Source organism: Diplotaxodon limnothrissa, linkage group LG7 (genome assembly GCF_057381915.1).
Source record: "Diplotaxodon limnothrissa isolate DT_005_m linkage group LG7, D_limnothrissa_male_GT1.1, whole genome shotgun sequence".
Classification (NCBI taxonomy): domain Eukaryota; kingdom Metazoa; phylum Chordata; class Actinopteri; order Cichliformes; family Cichlidae; genus Diplotaxodon; species Diplotaxodon limnothrissa.
The window spans coordinates 16,094,807-16,113,038 of record NC_140602.1 but is presented as its reverse complement, the minus strand read 5'-3'; the positions used below and the strand labels follow the sequence as shown (position 1 = coordinate 16,113,038).

Genomic DNA, 18,232 nt, shown 5'->3' with positions numbered 1-18,232 from the left:
TCTCCTTACATACACCTCCCTCAGCCAGTCTTTCATCATTTCCTCATCCATCCAGCCCTTTTCATTTGCCTTAATGATGATTCCTGCTGGAAACTTCTCTTTAGGCAAAGTCTTTCTCTTAAAAATCACCATAGGCGGCAGTTTCTGTCCATTAGCATGGCAGCCAAGCACAACAGTAAAAGAAGACTTTTCGTGCCCCGTTGTGCGTATCGCTAGCGTGCTGGTCCCCTTCTTCTCCACAGTGTGACTCACCGGGATGTCAAAAGTGAGCGGGACCTCGTCCATGTTTGTGATGTGGCTGGGCTGGATGTTTTTGTCGGCGATGTGTTTGCTGCAGTAGGAGCGGAAGATGGCCAGCTTTTCATTACCGGTATAATCCGCTGGAAGTTGCTGCGCTACCGTAGTCCTGGTCCGGATGGAAAAATGGCACCGTTTCATAAAACGAAAGCACCAAGACGGACCTCCTCGGAAATGTTCAATTTTCATTTCTTCTGCTAGCGAAACTGCTTTTAGTCGAATGGTGACCGTCGAAACGCTTCTCCCGCTCGTTCTTTGCTCGATGATCCACCGCTCGAGTCTTTCCTCCAACTCGGGCCACCTCGCCTTATGTCCGCGGAAACTCAGCTGCGTCTTCTTGACCTGTCGGAGCTTGTTTTCCAGCTTCCTCCACTTGCGAACCATCGATTCATTAATCTTAAATTCTCTCGCGGCTGCTCGATTTCCATGTTCCTCCGCGTAGCTGATGGCCTTCAGTTTAAACTGTGCTTCATAAGCGTGTCTCTTTGCCATTTTCAGGGTTGTTAAAACAACGATGTTCCACATAATCGCACATACCTGACCTTTTATACAGGTATGTGCGATTGTCCGGTATATACGATCAACGCCCACACTTCACCCTTTAGCGTTCTCATGGTGTTCTCTACTACGTCCTCCTTACAACACACAGGGCGCACTGCACTATAGGGCGCGCCGCACTTTTTAAAGAAAATCTAAGGCTTTTATGTGCGCCTTATAGTTGCAAAAATACGGTAATGATCAAAGAAATGACCTCACAGCCCATTGTTCATTCGGTGGGCTGATTTCAGTTATTGTGCAAACATGTACTGTTTATAAGGTTGGGGAAACCTGCAGTCAGCTGAAACTGAATAAGTCACTTGGATGAGTGATGAAACGTTTCTCCCATTGAAAACGCTACGTCGAGATGAACAGAATCTACCTTTTGGGATTTACTTACCTGGATGATTGAGCATGCATCAAGACATCTTTTTCTCAGTACAGACGTCTTATTTTAAAGACGATTGTAGTGAAAATTCAGTTTCGTTGGCTCACGTGACTCTTAACTTTACTTTTAATTGCAACCAAAATATCTTCTCTGTAATGTTATCAGTCTAAGCGTCTCTCCTAAAAAGGAAAAACTGAAAACATCTAGCTGGTTGCTCAGTGTGGGATGCAGCATCACCCTGTGGCCAGAGAGTAGACACACTGTAGTGCCGTGCTGACACGGGACAAAGCAAAACTAATTTTACACTATAAATTGCTGCTGTAATGTCTCTCCAAGCTATTTTAAAACCCGTTTTGTCCACACTGAATTCAATTAGTGACTTTGTAATAGACTTGGAAAAAAGGCGCTGTGTGATAGCCGTCAGTCAAATATTTTCTCAAACTATTGAAAGGAAAAAGTCCCCAAACACTTTACTTTAACGTGTTATAACAGTTGTAGATAAGTCTTTCATTTTAATTTTTTAATTTATTTTTAGTTCAACTGATTCTCTCCCCGTATGATATGCTTTCGTTTGCGTATTCAATAAATAGGTCAAAAACAAAAACAAAGCCTCACTTGCAAGTACATGTAGAGATTTAACCAAAATTATTACTAGAAGCCGAGGCTATTCAATAGAAAATATAAGAGGCCATCGTTTCGTTTTTATTTAACTTACATGTATTTGTCTTTTTAAGTATAACACAAAGCATTTCGCTAAAAAAAATACATGACAGGGTAACGGAAATTAATTATTCTAGGTTTAAAAAAAAAGAGCAAAAATTAAAGAAAAATTAACAAATAAATAGAAAATATCCAATATCCTTGTCTTTACCATTGCTTTCAGAATAGACTAAAATGTGTGGGGGCAGTGATTTACCCCCCACACACACACTTCGTTGAACTTGCTCCAGTTGTAAATGTACGCTCAACACAGGAAACTTTTCAAAGAAAGTCGCACAATTCTGACGTCATGCAGGGGTCCTCCATGAAGCGCAGTCTCCACGTGAATTTATCAACAGCGTGATGGCTGGCGTGTAAGCTTAGCGTGCAACTTGCTGTGTTTTTACAAAAGCTAAAGGCCTGACAGTTCATCTGTAATATCAGGTAACCGGAAACGGGTCCATCCTACAGTGTTTCGTGTGTTTTGCTAGTTTGATCCTTAAATATTTTTGTTTTAGCTGTAAGTTAGCTCCACTGAGTTCTTCCTCCTGTTTCTGTTGTCAGCTCTTTGCGGCTCTGGCTCCACCGCTTTTGTCACACTGTTTAACTAGTATCTGCTTCTGTGTGATTTTGCTATCGGACAGTTATTCTCTCTCTCAGGAGCAAATAGACGATGGCAACCGTCCGTAAGAAGGTAGACAACCGGATCCGGGTCCAGATAGAGAATGGGGTCGCTTTGCAGCACAGGACCTTGTTTGTTGTGGTGGGGGATCGTGGCAGAGATCAGGTAATCCCATCACTCCCCGCGCATTCAAGACACATTAGCTTGCATTAGGAGCAGTGAGCTTATTTTACCTGCAGGGTTGTGAATTTACATGTGTGTAACTGAGCATTAAAACACAGTTGCCCCTCTCTGTTGTCCAGGTTGTCATCCTACATCACATGCTGTCTAAAGCTGCTGTGAGAGCTCGACCCTCGGTGCTCTGGTGCTATAAAAAAGACCTGGGATTCAGCAGGTGTGTGTGAGCTCACAGGAGAGAGGGTGTAATCTGTCAAATATTTAAAGAGTTCCCCAAATCTGGGATTTAAAAAAAAGTGTTTCTCATCATCATCTCATTCGCGAAACAGCAATAGAAAGAAGCGCATGAAACAGCTGCAGAAGAAGATTAAAACTGGCACGTTGAACCTGAATCAGGACGACCCATTTGAACTCTTTGTTGCCGCAACCAACATCCGTTACTGTTACTACAACGAGACGCACAAGATCCTGGGAAACACCTACGGCATGTGCGTCTTACAGGTGAGTCTCTGCTCTGGTTTAAAAAAGATTTTAGAGTAAAATAAACCACTAGGCTTGTGGTACAATAGTGTGACATCTGCCTGCAAATGAATAGTTACAGGGTTTGAAATGAACTTTAAGTCAATCTTTATTTGCCCTTACCTATTACTTGTCATATTGCTCATACTAAGCTTGGCCAAAGCTTCAAATAATGAAGTTAGCTGAGCCAAAAGCTGCACATTGCTCTAAACACAGTTTCGTGTGCTCATGGATCAGTACAATTATGCTTAATATGGTCGTTTCTGACAATGAAGCTCCACCCACCCGCTGTTCGAACGTTCTGTTTGGAAAGTACAGCCAATCAGAAAAAGGTTGGTTTAAACAGAAGGGCTTCTAGGTGCCTTCTTTGTCACACTGGATGAACTGAGAGGTTAACAGAGACCTCATTTTGAGCATCTTCTAAACATCCCTGTTCATTTTTCTAAATGCTCTTTAAATTTGACCTTGTTTTTGTTTTTTTCTGTTGATGAACTTATGTTCCTGTTCCTTACAAACAAGAACATAAGTGCATTTGATCAGATCACATTTGAGGACAGGTGGGGTGGGGAGGTGCATCAGGTGTTTGATTTCTATTGTTTCTCTTGTCACACAGGACTTTGAAGCTCTCACTCCTAACCTCTTAGCAAGAACTATTGAGACTGTAGAAGGTGGCGGTATAGTGGTCCTACTGCTCAGGACCATGAAGTCTCTGAAACAGCTGTATACAATGACTATGGTAAGGATTTAATTTATTATTAGATTCGGTTTGCTCTTCTGATGACGTGGAACCCACTGTGACCGACTTTCCCCCCCCCACCCCTTCTTCTTTCTCCAGGACGTGCACTCTCGATACAGGACCGAGGCTCATCAGGATGTGGTTGGAAGGTTTAATGAGAGGTAGGTGCTTTGCCAAGAGTTCATTGAGTTTGAAGTGTATTTGCTCAGAGGAATGAAAATTGAACCGTCATATTAAAAATGTGGTTTTATTTTTGTGTTTTTTAAGGTTCATTCTATCTTTGGCGTCCTGCAAAAACTGTGTCGTCATTGATGACCAACTTAACATCCTGCCAATTTCCACCCACATGGCGAACATTAAACCAGTTCCGCCAAAAACTCAGGTACCTTTTTTAATTATATAGTATAAAAGGTTTTTTTAATCGGTTAGTTATTCAGCAGATAGTTTGCTGACAGCAAGCTTCATAGTGGTTATCCTGCACATGGGAGGATTAATGGTTTAGACGTTGTTCTGCTTTTGTGTGTTTATGATTTATGATTTTATGACTATTAACTTGCATAAAACAGGCACCCAGGATTTATTGTCTGTACAATATGTAGGTTGCACTGCGTTCGGTCCCTTTTTAAATAAGTTTAAAAATGTTTCATACATTATAAAGACCAGTCGGGCCTCTTTGAGAAAGAGTTGGAGGGTTTTACGGACAGGCATTTCTGGCTGCTCTGAGAAGAAGCAATGATAATGTTTTTCCTGCTGTTGCTTAGGATACTGTGCTGAAAGTCTCTGAAAAACCAATAAGTGCACATTTAGGGAGAAAAAAAGACTCCATTCTGACTGGCTCTCTCGTTCCCCTTCAGGAGGACAGGTTGCCTCCTCGAGAACAGGAGCTGAAGGATCTGAAGGAGTCCCTTCAGGACACTCAGCCAGTCGGTGTATTGGTGGATGCATGCAGGACTATGGACCAGGTCAGGGCCTTTTAAATGCTACAGACACATTCACCTCCTATAACTGAATTCAAGTTGACTGCAATGTTATAGTTAAACAGTAAGTAGCAGATGTGCAGGTGTCCCAGTTGTTATTTTGAATATTTTCTATAGGCAAAGGCGGTGTTGAAGTTTATTGAAGCAATATCAGAGAAGACACTGAGGAGCACTGTGGCTCTGACTGCTGCCCGTGGTCGAGGCAAGTCTGCAGCTTTGGGGCTGGCTGTTGCTGGAGCTGTGGCTTTTGGGTATATATGACTTTCATCAATGCCATTTTAAAATATCAGCTTTGTCTGTTTTTATTCTTCTCGCTCGTCACCTGTTATTGTAACTTTTTTTTTTTTTTTTTTTTAAAGCTACTCTAATATCTTTGTAACTTCGCCGAGCCCGGACAACCTTCACACTATGTTTGAATTCATCTTCAAAGGCTTCGATGCCCTGCAGTATCAGGTAGGTTCTGACTCTTCTCTGCACCACTGATGTCATGCGCACATGGTGAGCACGTACTGCTTCTTACTCCCATTTTAATTCGCAGGAGCATCTCGACTATGAAATCATCCAGTCTTTGAATCCAGAGTTCAATAAAGCAGTGGTGCGGGTGAACATATTCAAAGAGCATCGGCAGACAATTCAGGTAAACAAGACTAATAAAAAAAAAAAAAGTGTCTTCTTTTACAATAAAAAGTGAAATTTACACCTGATCTGATCGCACCATTACTGTGGCCCAACAGTATATCCACCCAGGTGATGCAGTGAAGCTGGGCCAGGCTGAACTGCTTGTCATCGACGAGGCCGCAGCAATCCCTCTTCCTCTTGTTAAGAAGCTGCTCGGGCCTTATCTGGTTTTCATGGCCTCCACCATCAACGGGTCAGTTTAAAACCTGAGTCATATTTATACACCACAAGATGCTGGTTAGTTTTGAATATATTAAATATATTACCGTGAAGACTTTTTTGAGTAAAATGATCAATGAGAGAAATGAGGCACTTAAATATGGAACTCCTGAACAGAAGTCAGGGCTCTAACACACAAAAATGTGCATAAACATGCTTATTTAGTCCCAATTTAGTCACACTTACCCTCTGTCAGCACATTAGACAAACGACTTTCCCGTCTCCTGACAGCTGACAATGACCTAACTAAACAACAATAACAGCTGGTTATAAGCTAACATCAGGCCAGCTAACATTAGGTTTAAGTGTGCCACCATAGCTATGTGCAGTCTACTGACATCTAGTGATGCGATGTTGCACACTGCACCTTAAGTCTTAAGGCACTGCCTTTCAGATCATCACACAGATCAAGTTTTGTGGCTGGGATGCTCAGAGCAGTTGCACTGGCACAAGGAAATGCAAATTGGCTGTTGAGCTAAGCCTTTTCAACATGACTGAATCCAAAACCAAGCAACTTATACAGCACACAGTGTGTTTTTGTGCAGTCGGTGTTTAAAACTGATCATATTTGGAATTAAGGGAGCGAAATCCATCATAATGTTCACAGTTCCAGCAGCACAGGCATGAGATCCTGGGACTTAATGTCCTTCTATCTTTATCTTCAGTACTTGTTGTTATTGCTGTAAATAAGTTTATGCAATCATACATTTCAGCTTTAAGCTGTAGGAATATTGAATGAAGGGCTAAAATAAGCAGACAGGGCACTATTTTCAGTTTTTTTTTGTTTGTTTTTTTAAAAATCAAAACAAAAATTTTGCTGAATTAGTTGAAGACCAGTTGAGAAGTGCACACACCTGAGCTACTCGAGCGCAAGAAGGTGCAACCAGTGAATTTTCAAATTTCTGTTTCCGTGCTAATTATTTGTATTTCTGCAGCTATGAAGGCACCGGGCGCTCTCTTTCCCTCAAGCTGATTCAGCAGCTGAGGCAGCAGAGCGCAGACAGTCAGCAGAGCATGTCTGCAGAGAACAGAACCACCAACACAGCCAGACTATCAGCAGGTGAGGATCTCAGTTGCTCACCGTGTTTATGTTCAGTGCATCTGTATCATGTGACTCACTGCTGTGTACCCGTTTCCGTTTGCAGCTCGTTCTCTCCACGAGGTTTCTCTGCACGAGTCCATTCGGTACTCTCCGGGAGACCCTGTAGAGAAGTGGCTGAATGAGCTGCTCTGTCTAGACTGCCTCAACATTCCCAGGCTCATTTCCGGCTGCCCGCTTCCACAAACATGTGAACTGTATCCTTTGTTTCCCTAATAATCCCGCCTGAGGCAAATTTACATGTGTAATTATTATTTTTTTTGCTGGGTGAGCATTAAGTAGGCACAGTGTGGTATTTTGTGCATAGATCAAACATTTAAAGTTAGGCTGCAGAAAATGCTGTGGACAGTTATTATTTAAAACACTGAATTTGATCTCAGTATTGAACTCTGTGCAATAGAAACTAAAAAAAAAAATTGCCAGATTTCTAATCTATGGTGCACATCACATCACCTACATTCACTATGCAAGTTTGCATTTGTCCTTATCTAATGCTGTGCAGATACTATGTGAACCGAGACACACTGTTCTGTTACCACAAAGCGTCTGAAGCTTTCCTGCAGAGGTTGATGGCTCTCTATGTGGCATCGCACTACAAGGTGATTGTCGATTGCAGTCCTTTGACTTTAATTTATTTATTTCATTCCCCCCCCCCCCCCCCCCCCCCCCCCCCCCCTTAAATCTAACGGCAGCGCAGTGCCCTGCACAGTGTTGTCATTTTTGTGACTCATATTTTTGTCTCCAGAATTCCCCAAATGACCTGCAGATGTTGTCTGACGCTCCGGCTCATCACCTCTTCTGCCTCCTGCCACCTGTTCCTCCCACACAAAACTCACTACCTGAGGTCCTTGCTGTGGTGCAGGTACTGTAATACACTCACAGACCCACTGTTTTAAATCATAGGGTGGGAAATGAGTAGTTAATGAAATTCTACTTATTAGTTATTTATTACAAACCAACAAAATTACGATATTTGCAAAAAGATTCATAACTGCTTATATGGGCATCTCAAATCTTTGTAAATGGTAAAGAGTGTGTAACATCTCTATAAACATTATGTAGGTGTTGTAATTGATTTGTGTAGACTCTATTTTAAAAAAGTGTATAGCTGGGCATAGGGCTGTTCGATATAACGATATATATCGGATGACGATATAAAAACGTCTATCGTTTCATTTTACGCTATCGTTTGTTTCGTGGTGTCGCAAAATAAACTGTTTACGGCAATATTTTTTCATCGTTTTGATGGTCACTGTAGTGGTTATATTAATTTCTTAAAGTTCTCTCTTTCTCTTATATTTAATATAACCACACTACGGACGGACAAGCGCCTGTTTTTATGCGTTGTGGTTAGCAACAACGACGGTAACAGCATCGCATGTCCGCTTGTTTATGTTCCACATAAACCTTTCACAATAAAGCTCAAGATCCTGTTGAGACTTTTCAAAATAAACTGAATCACGTGAAAGAGCAGATTATTTACGGATGAGAAGTAAAAAAGTATGGAACGCCAGGACTGCCATAATGAATTAATTAAATACACCATTAAATAATTAATTAAATGTGGCAATAATTAATTAAAATTGGAATTAATTAATTAAATAAATAGTTATGACACATGTAATTAATTAATTATTGACACATTTAATTAATTATTTATGTATTTCACATTTTAATTAATTATTGACACATGTAATTAATTATTGACACATTTAATTAATTATTTATGTATTTCACATTTTAATTAATTATTGACACATTTAATTAATTATTGACACATTTAATTAATTATTTAATGATATATTTATTTATTTCATTTTGGCAGTCCTGACGCCTGGCTCTCGTCATGAAATAATTTTATCTGTCAGCCTCACCCATCAAACTCAGGGGGCGGGGTTAACGCTGCCCATGCAGCTTCTCTAACATTTGATTGGTTGCCGTGCAAAGTAAGTCAAAACAGGTCGATCCTAGAAAATCGATTGCTTGTGTAGACTTGGGGCAGCCAGTTATCCCAGAATGCAGATCAAATCACAAGCAGCAATGGTGGTGGTGTAGTTTTAAAATACCCCGTTTTTCTGTCACCAGCTACACTTTTAACAGTGTTTTAGCCGCGAATGTCACGACGTATGTCTGGTCAGGTTGTCAACATAGAACATGTTTGCAAAAGTGCTCAGATGTTTTCAGAGATTTCACTAGCTCTGCTAACAGTTAGCATGCAGAGTGCACCGAGGGGGTTACGTTAACCGGTTTGTTTACATATTCCACTCTCCGTGTTCCACATGTTGCATTCGCAGATTCTCATTTTCACCGAACGATCGTCTCTTTCCGCCTGGTCTTGTGTCTCTGTGCTTCTGTAACATAAAGAACGAGCTGACATTTTTCTCACGAAACCAGCGATCAGCTCAGCAGACCCTCAGTTTACCTGCATGCATCCTCCTCCTCATCTGTCAGCTGTTTAACACCTGCTGCTAATTCAAGAAACACGCCTAGTTACCTGGTGATAGTCACAGTTTAACTGGGCAGCCGGTGCTCGATATAACGCAATGTCAGCGCATTTTTCTGCACAAGATAAGTAAATATAGTGTTTTCCCCGAGCGCAGAGCTGCTGGAGCTCGTTTCCTTACAGAGCACTTTATAGGCGAACAGCTTTATCAGCGGCTGATGTCCAATCACCGGCACACAGCTTTCAAACCTCAGCTGAGTTTTAGCTCTCAGTGGTTAAACGCTGGACTTCATTCACTCAGGTTCTGTCTGTCGGGTCACGTTTACTTCGCTGTTTTATTTACAACTGAGCAAATCGGTTTGGCTGAGGTTAAAGTTACGTTTCATAACTGCATAGTTTCACAGACGTTTAATGGTTCACTGGCACATGTGTTAGACTGAACTATCATCTAAATATCATCTGTTTTTTAATAGTTATTCAACTGTATTCTAAGCACCAGCTGTCTGTTAGAATGTGATTTTTTCTCTCTCTCTGTTGGCAGAGGTATAAAAATGCGCAGGAAAATCTGACATGCATGGCGAACTTCACCGACGATATTTAGGGAGGAATAAACACACATCAAACATAAATGAACCATTTGTCTGTCTCCATAATTGAGAGAATTTTCTCTTCTTATGTCAACACTCTCTCTCTTTTTTTTTTCTTTTTTTTTGCTTTTTCGGTCATGTTATGTTTACCTGTCAAAGGCTTGTTACAAACTATGAAACACATTGTGCAGACTTCTGGATGTTAGAAGAAAACTAATACTGCTCATGAATGAGACTAAAGGCAGGAAGGTGTCCTTTAAAACTAAACATGTTAATAGGACCTCCCTGTTTATATCATAGTTTATGATATAGCACGTGTATTTCAGTAATAGCCTGCTGAGGCCACTATACGTGCTGGCCTCATATCAAATGTGAAGGCAGACTGAGTCTATGTTTGACGTTTGTTTATATCTAATCTTCCTTTTCAAACATTTAAACAGCAGCGAGTCTGCAGCTGAGGGAATACAAATTCAAATTGTCGGAACAGGTTTGCTCGTTTCTTGGATTCATTTGGTGATTTATTAAATGTATAACTGTTATTCTAATCTGCTGCTGAGTCTCTTACACTTTTCTTTATGCTGTATATTTTCACGTCTCTGGAATAGTTGGCAGTTAGATAGTCAGCTGTGAAACTGTGTGTTAACTCATGGAGCTGAGGATATCGTGGATATGCTGACCTCGCTGCGTGGTGTACAGAGCGAGGTCAGCATGATTAATATTCACAATAAAAATATTAGCCGAACATCATGAAGTCTGTATGTGTTTCATAGTGTCGAACAACCTTTGTACAGTTAAAGCCAGCAGTTACTACATGACGGAAACACCAACGTTATCTCTTTTATGTGTTTATACACAGGTCACGCTGATTACTGAACAAAAACCCAAAGATCAGATGTTAAACAGATTTATTTGCTCTCTCTCCTCCTTAAACATGTTTTTAATGTTAGTTATAATTCAGAATTGGCGACTGAAACACGTAGGACACATAAGAACATCAGGAAATAAAACGTCGATAAATATAACCTCAGTAAAAGAAGTCAGCGGGGGTTACTACAGCTGTGTACCGGGGCCTGCGCTTTGTCGGTGGGATTGCTTGCGAGGCGAGCGGGTCTATCCCACGCTTTGCCGTGAGACTGGGCAGACATCTCCGAAATCATCGAAACACTTTTGCAAAGAGGCTGTATCTTGACAAACCGACCAGACACATGAAGATTAAACCACTACATTCTCGGCTAAAAAAATATTAAAACGGTATTTGGTAACACACAAACAGGGTTTTTCAAAGCTCAGTTCTGTTAGCTTCCACATGCCGGTTGTTGTGTGCTAGAAACAATGGCCACCAGGCCAAAGCAATGGTTTTGACTCGATCAGCGTTAACCCCGCCCCCTGAGTTTGATGGGTGAGGCTGACAGATAAAATTATTTCATGATGAGAGCCAGGCGTCAGGACTGCCAAAATGAAATAAATAAATATATCATTAAATAATTAATTAAATGTGTCAATAATTAATGAAATGTGTCAATAATTAATTAAAATGTGAAATACATAAATAATTAATTAAATGTGTCAATAATTAATTAATTACATGTGTCAATAATTAATTAAAATGTGAAATACATAAATAATTAATTAAATGTGTCAATAATTAATTAATTACATGTGTCATAACTATTTATTTAATTAATTAATTCCAATTTTAATTAATTATTGCCACATTTAATTAATTATTTAATGGTGTATTTAATTAATTCATTATGGCAGTCCTGGCGTTCCATAAAAAAGAGCCGCCAGGTGCTAAAAAATAAACCTTAGATTCAAACGTTAGAACAGGCTTTTCCCCGCAGCACGCTGTGTAATAAATACTCACAAAGAAAACGGCGGCCGTTACAACTTATGTCTAAAAATGTACATTTCATGCATCTGTTAAAACGGCTACATGACGCACATCTGGAAACACTTCACGCAAGTCGAGCTGCCCAAGATTCATAGAATTAAAAAAAACAGGTGGCACTGGTATAAAGTAAGACTGTGAACCTTTAGTCCATATTTTATGGAAGCCCGTTTCCGCCACTAAAAAAAAAAAAAGCTAGTATCCATAACTCGAAATTTCGAGTTATATTTCTCGAAATTTCGAGATAATAACTCGAAATTTCGAGAAAATAACTCGAAATTTCGAGTTACTTTTCTCGAAATTTCGAGTTAGCTCTGCCAATCAAAAATATACGTGAATGAGGTCGCTTTCTTGTTACCCGGAAGCATATGGCGCAGGACCGCGCACTCAAAAACGGATCCCAACAAATTAAAGTATGTTTGCTGATAGTAACACCATGTGATTCAGCTAATAACACAGGGATTTCATCATTTGTGAAGCCAGGCTGAAAACACTCAGCAATCTGTGCATTCACGACTGGATGTAATACCGGTAGCTTAGCTGTAGCATTTGTAGCTGAGGGCTTCAGCTTCCGGGTAACATGGAAATGACGTCATTCACGTAGATTACTGATTGGCAGCGCTAACTCGAAATTTCGAGTTGCTTTTCTCAAAATTTTGAGTTAATATGTCGAAATTTCGAGAAAATAACTCGAAATTTCGAGAAAATAACTCGAAATTTTGAGTTATGGATCCTTTTTTTTTTTTTTTTTTTTTTAGTGGCGGAAACGGGCTTCCATAATATTTTGGGTCCTGCTTCACTCTGTTTATTTTTCTATGTAACTCACTTTTTCTTGTGGTTTGGTTTTGGTTTTTATGAACCAAAACTTCTTGTGTAGGTTAGGAAATAGATTGTGGTTTAGGTTAAGCTATTTTGAGTTGGGACTGAGATTGCCCCTATTATTGCCGCTGCACATGGCCTCGGAGGACTACTACAGCCATAGGGCAGGGGTGTCAGACAATGAGGGCTGGGGGTCCGGAATCGGCCTCGCAAAGATTCCAGTCCGGCCTTACTGGATGGCTTTGGAAAATGTGAAGAACAGAAATCTGGACTTCTAATTGTATTTTCATACATTTTTACAGCTTTTCCTACTGAGATAGATAGATAGATAGATAAAATTTAATATTTATTTTACACGTTTGCTTCTTACAGTTGTTTACATTTCTGGCCCAAATAAGGTCAGCAGTGAGCTCTGTGTGGCCCGTGATGTAAAATGATTTTGACATCCCTGGCTTAGGGGGTTTTTTTTAATAGTGATTTATTGTCACTAGCATGCATGAGCTCTATGAACATCACTGATAGGCGACCTTTTTGATTCCACTCAAACATGCATTTGCACCCTCGTGCCCCCCAGGTATGTCTGGAGGGGGAAATATCAAGACAGTCCATCCTCAACGGCCTGTCCAGAGGGAAGAAGGCCTCAGGCGACCTCATTCCCTGGACTGTCTCAGAGCAGGTACAAAACCTTCAACAAAACCACTACAGCTCATTCTTTTACAGTCCAGTGAAGACATTTTTAAACTAATACTGAATCCTCTACTCTTGTCACAGTTTCAAGACCCGGAGTTTGGCACCCTCTCAGGAGGTAGAGTGGTGCGCATTGCTGTTAATCCAGACTACCAAGGAGTAAGAATCTGCCATGTTTTTCTTGATATACACTGTACTGAAATATTTCCGCTGCAGTTGCTTTCCTCAGGGAGTAAGAGTGGTGAGGAATTTCCTAAAGGGCATTTTTGTCTGCAGGAACTATTAAGCATTTTTTTGTTTTGTTTTGTTTTGGGTGGCCCAAAGCTTCATGTGCAGTCCACTAAAGCATGAAGCAAACTCTGTTTTTGGAAAGAAAGAAGCGCCTATTCTGGGGTACTTCTGAGCGGCCCTGAATTACTCCTAGGTTAAACTCAGAGAAGATAATAACAGCCAAAAATACAATTTTTAAAAACCCTGAAACCCATCAGCAGTTATGTGAAGAACAGCAGAATAAATAAAAAGAGATGATGTGATGAAGAATACATGTTAGAAATTGATCTGTGGGGTGGTGCCTGTTACATCGCTTACGTGTCCAGAGAGATTTCTGCGAGAGAAGTGCCACACTATAAAATAACAAATGGCAGCGGCATTAATTTAGGCAAAACAGACCTGGAACTGCTCGGACAGGTTGACAGATGAGGTGATGCAGGAGTGCCTGGGGACTATGATAGAAGAGACTGAGAAAGATGTAACCTGGTCCCTATGTTTTGGGGGGTTTTTTTTGTTTTTGTCTCATGTGTAGATGCAGCTGACCTATTAGCTTAATCTCAGAGGGTCTTCTCTGCACAGGAAAATCAGACAAACAATGTCCTGAAAGAATCTTTTAGCTCCCTGAAAAGGTTTTAGTACGGTAGTTAAAAACAAAAAAACAAATAAAAATAAAGAAATAGCTGTCCACTAGACCATGCATCTAAATTAAGTTTGGGGGAGATAATATTACACCCCTTAGGTGAGTACAGACTTCAGTGCTTGGTTGCAGCATTGTTTTTTTTAACCTGTCAGCGCATGAATGACGTGATTCAGAGGGAAAAGCCGTTTATTGGGTTTTTTTTGGGGGGGTTTTTTGGCTTTGGCCTTACTGTGTAAACAAAAGAAATCTCCACATGACAGAGGAATGCTTGCCCTCAGGAAGTTAGTGAAATTTGGGAAATGAAAGTTCCCGGAGCTTTTGCTGGCGTAGTAACACAGTTAATTTGAATAATCGACCTGTGCACCAGATGGGCTACGGCTCCAGAGCTCTCCAGCTGCTGCAGATGTACTACGAGGGCAAGTTTCCCACGATGGATGAGAGCACACAATCAAACCACAATGAAATCACCTCTGTCAGCAGTGAGGTAAGACACCGGTGTTTTCAGCAACATCTGCTAGACATTATTTGCGCACTTGAAGTGTAACCGGAGTGAACCTCGCTACGGTTTGTTGTGCAGGCTGTGAGTCTGCTGGAAGAGGTGATCACTCCACGCAAGGAGCTCCCTCCTCTTCTGCTGAAGCTGAGTGAGAGGAGGGCAGAGAAACTGGACTACTTAGGCGTTTCCTATGGCCTTACTGCACAACTGCTTAAGTGAGTTGGCTTAACATGAAGTGAAGGGGATGAATCTTTTGGAAGTGTATAAAAATGAATCTGTTTTCAACCACAACAGGTTCTGGAAGAAGGCAGGATATATTCCAGTTTACTTGAGACAAACCCCAGTAAGTACCATTCAGTCACTTTTTCATGTTTCTTTTTGTTGTTGTTTTTTTGCACTGCTGTAATTATTTTTTCATGTGCGGTTGTATGTAGAATGACCTTACAGGGGAGCACTCCTGCGTGATGCTGAAGGAGCTAAATACAGATGAAACCCCGGAGCAGAGCCAGTGGCTTTCTGCCTTCTCGAAAGGTGAACATGCTTACACTGCCTGAGGAGAACTGGTGTGCTCAAGCTTGTCAGGCTCCTTTAGAACAATTCTTCTTCCCCTTCCTCAGATTTTTGTCGGCGCTTCCTGTCTCTGCTCTCCTACCAGTTCAGCAACTTTCATCCGAGTCTAGCACTGAGCATTTTGCAGAATAAGAAGTCCAAGGAGAATACCTGCAGTAAGAGTCCTCTGTTTAAAACACCCTGATCTGATTTCTCCAGCGTAGACCTCACCCCAGTCTGACTTGTCTCTCATCATAACAGTTCTCAGCAGCTCAGAGCTGGTGGCTCACTTCAGCCCTTATGACCTCAAACGTCTGGAGCTGTATTCGAGGAGCATGGTGGATTACCACCTCATTATGGACCTGGTGCCAACGGTGGCACGCGTGTTCTTCCTCAAGCAGCTCGGTGATATGTCTCTCTCAGCAGCGCAGTGTGTACGTTTCCATCAACATTTTATATGACGGGTATCCTTCCAATGCAGCTGATTCCTCTGTTTAAGACGTTAACTGGCTGATGTCCGCTGTGCTCTAGGCTTTGCTGCTGGGAATCGGACTGCAGCATAAGTCTGTGGATCAGCTGGAAAAGGAAATTGAGCTTCCAAGCTCACAGCTCATGGGCCTCTTCAACCGCGTCATCCGTAAATTTGTGCAAGTGAGTTGCCAATAATTAAGTCATACAGAAAAACCTCACTTGTGGATGATGTACAACTCACTGTTAATTAAAGCAGCTGCAGTAAGGCTGTAACATCATATCTTTTCATTATTACTGCATTAGATCTTCACCGGCATCCAAGAAAAAGCAGTTGAAGCACAGATGGCAGCCACTAAAGAAGTTGCAATGGAGCCAACTGTCAGAAGCCTCAGTGAAGATCTGGTATTTGTGCTAAATTATTTCTGATGATTAGCTAATGCTGGAATAATTTACAGGTTATTACCATTAACCTCCTAAGACCCGAACTCTTCCACAGCATGCATTTTTAATTTCTCTTTGATATTTGGGCATATTGGGGCCCATGAATGTAAAAACAAAGAATTACCAGATTTATTTATTTTTTTACCTTATTTTTGTTTTTATGAAAAATAAGAGCCACATAGGAGGATATTTGTTTAAAATTCTGATAGAACAGTAATAATGGATTGGATTTATATAGCGCTTTTCAAGGCACCCAAAGCGCTTTACAATACCACTATTCATTCACTCTCACATTCATACACCGGTGGAGGCAGTTACAGTTGTAGCCACAGCTGCCCTGGGGCAGACTGACAGAAGCGAGGCTGCCATATCGCACCATCGGCCCCTCTGGCCAACACCAGTAGGCAAGTAGGGTAAAGTGTCTTGCCCAAGGACACAACGACCAGGACAGAGAGCCCAGGGATCGAACCAGCGACCTTCCGGTTACAGATGCGATTCCCAACCCCCTGAGCCACGGTCGCCCCAGCGTAGCAGTATAATGTCCTCGTAAGTGGATATCAGGCCCTTGTAGAGCAAAAATCTCAGCAGGAGAGACTAATCCAGCTTCAGGGGTCATAAGTTGGTGCTAATCCATCATAAGGAAGCAGCAGAAAGTTCCTCCTTAATTTTATGCTTTTGTTTAAGGGTTTAATGACTCGCCACATCCAGAGTTCACGTCATGTTTCAAATTTGCGGCAACAGTTTTTGCCACAATCTTTTATCTTTTCATTTACTCGAAGAGAAACGAAAAAGAAAAAAGTTAAATTGTTTTTTTTTTTCCCTAAACCACAGCCGTAAACACGACCTGATCATGAACTGAGAGTGAACTCGTTATTCTGATGCATTTCTAATTAGCTTTCAGTTCTCGTTGGCCTTTTATGCTCATTTATGGCTTCACGTTTTTATTCATGGACTCTTCCAGAAGCAGCTTTGCATGCTCTGCAGCTTTAGCGCCCTTCCTCCTCCGTATGGCAGCTCACTTCTGATTGGCTGAAAGTTTGAAGAGCAGGTGGATGGGGTTGCTGTGCCTGTAAAGCTGTTTCTCTGTATTACAAAACACAAAGATGGAACCACAAAACCCCCACAGTGTTTATGTCAACTTTGGTCTCGGTTTCAGAAGTGTCACACCTACATTTTATAGATACAAGTAAAGAAGGAATTTTCCCCTCTCTGTTCATAGAATGAAGCAGCAAAGGAGTTTGAGGAGAGACACAAACAAGATGTGGAAAAAGTAAAGGAAATGGACCTGGAACAGTGAGTATCGGGTTTGAAGGGCAGCCTTGGCCATTGCATTTTTTTTAGACCAGTATTTACTCTAGCTGTCTTTTTGTTTTTTTGAGGTACAAAATTCGTGGGGACGACGAGGAGTGGGACCAGGTGCTGAAGAAAGCAGGGAGCACAGCTATCGTCAGCATAAAAAGGTAGAGTGTTACTTACAATGTTTGGTGAGAAATCTAGTGTTCAGTTGTTGGAAAAGCTTGTTTGTAATGAAGACCTGCTTCCAACAGTGACAAGAAGAGGAAATGGGAAGGAGGAACCCCCATAGCGAGCAATGGAGCTCCCCAACACGGAAAATTAAAAAAGAAGGAAACGCAACACGGAAAATTCAAGAAGAACAAGCATGGAAAATTTGGAAAGAAGGCGTGAGAGTGAAGTGGACACAGTATTGACAAGACTACATGTGTGATCTGGAGAATTTGGGATATCTTGGACTGAATTGTAAGCCTATGAGTGTAACTGTAAGACTGCATAGTCTATTTTTATTGTTTTGTGTTAAATTCTGCTCTTTGTATGCTGTCAGTTGCTGTAAGAACAATTTTGCTCCTCTCGACTGTGTAACACTGCACAGGTACTGTCAACAGAACAAAGCATCACACTTCAGCCTGATTAAATAAAAAGTTATGATTTACTTTCCACTTACATAAACCATTTTACAGTATTTTTAGATTTA

The 18,232-nt window shown here is 41.1% G+C and overlaps 1 protein-coding gene across 1 annotated transcript; it reads left to right on the top strand.

Moving 5' to 3' along the window:
* Nucleotides 1-2,273: 2,273 nt before the first annotated feature.
* Nucleotides 2,274-18,192, top strand: nat10 (N-acetyltransferase 10). Its single transcript, XM_085357555.1, has 29 exons — nucleotides 2,274-2,365; nucleotides 2,566-2,708; nucleotides 2,846-2,937; nucleotides 3,050-3,221; nucleotides 3,853-3,975; nucleotides 4,075-4,136; nucleotides 4,243-4,357; nucleotides 4,830-4,937; nucleotides 5,070-5,203; nucleotides 5,312-5,405; nucleotides 5,491-5,589; nucleotides 5,687-5,823; nucleotides 6,785-6,909; nucleotides 6,995-7,145; nucleotides 7,451-7,547; nucleotides 7,694-7,810; nucleotides 13,263-13,364; nucleotides 13,460-13,534; nucleotides 14,653-14,769; nucleotides 14,863-14,996; nucleotides 15,076-15,124; nucleotides 15,216-15,312; nucleotides 15,399-15,506; nucleotides 15,592-15,764; nucleotides 15,862-15,981; nucleotides 16,105-16,203; nucleotides 17,462-17,535; nucleotides 17,622-17,702; nucleotides 17,790-18,192. The coding sequence occupies exons 2-29, from the start codon at nucleotides 2,595-2,597 to the stop codon at nucleotides 17,926-17,928; spliced, it is 3,108 nt and encodes a 1,035-aa protein (XP_085213681.1). The 5' UTR covers nucleotides 2,274-2,365; nucleotides 2,566-2,594; the 3' UTR covers nucleotides 17,929-18,192.
* Nucleotides 18,193-18,232: the final 40 nt, after the last annotated feature.

Excerpts from the sequence above, each read along its gene's own strand:
- nat10 (XM_085357555.1), top strand. The coding sequence starts at position 2,595 with ATGGCAACCGTCCGTAAGAAGGTAGACAACCGGATCCGGGTCCAGATA. Across the intron at positions 4,938-5,069 it reads CATGCAGGACTATGGACCAG|GCAAAGGCGGTGTTGAAGTT; the intron begins GTCAGGGCCTTT and ends TATTTTCTATAG. Across the intron at positions 17,703-17,789 it reads GCTATCGTCAGCATAAAAAG|TGACAAGAAGAGGAAATGGG; the intron begins GTAGAGTGTTAC and ends TGCTTCCAACAG.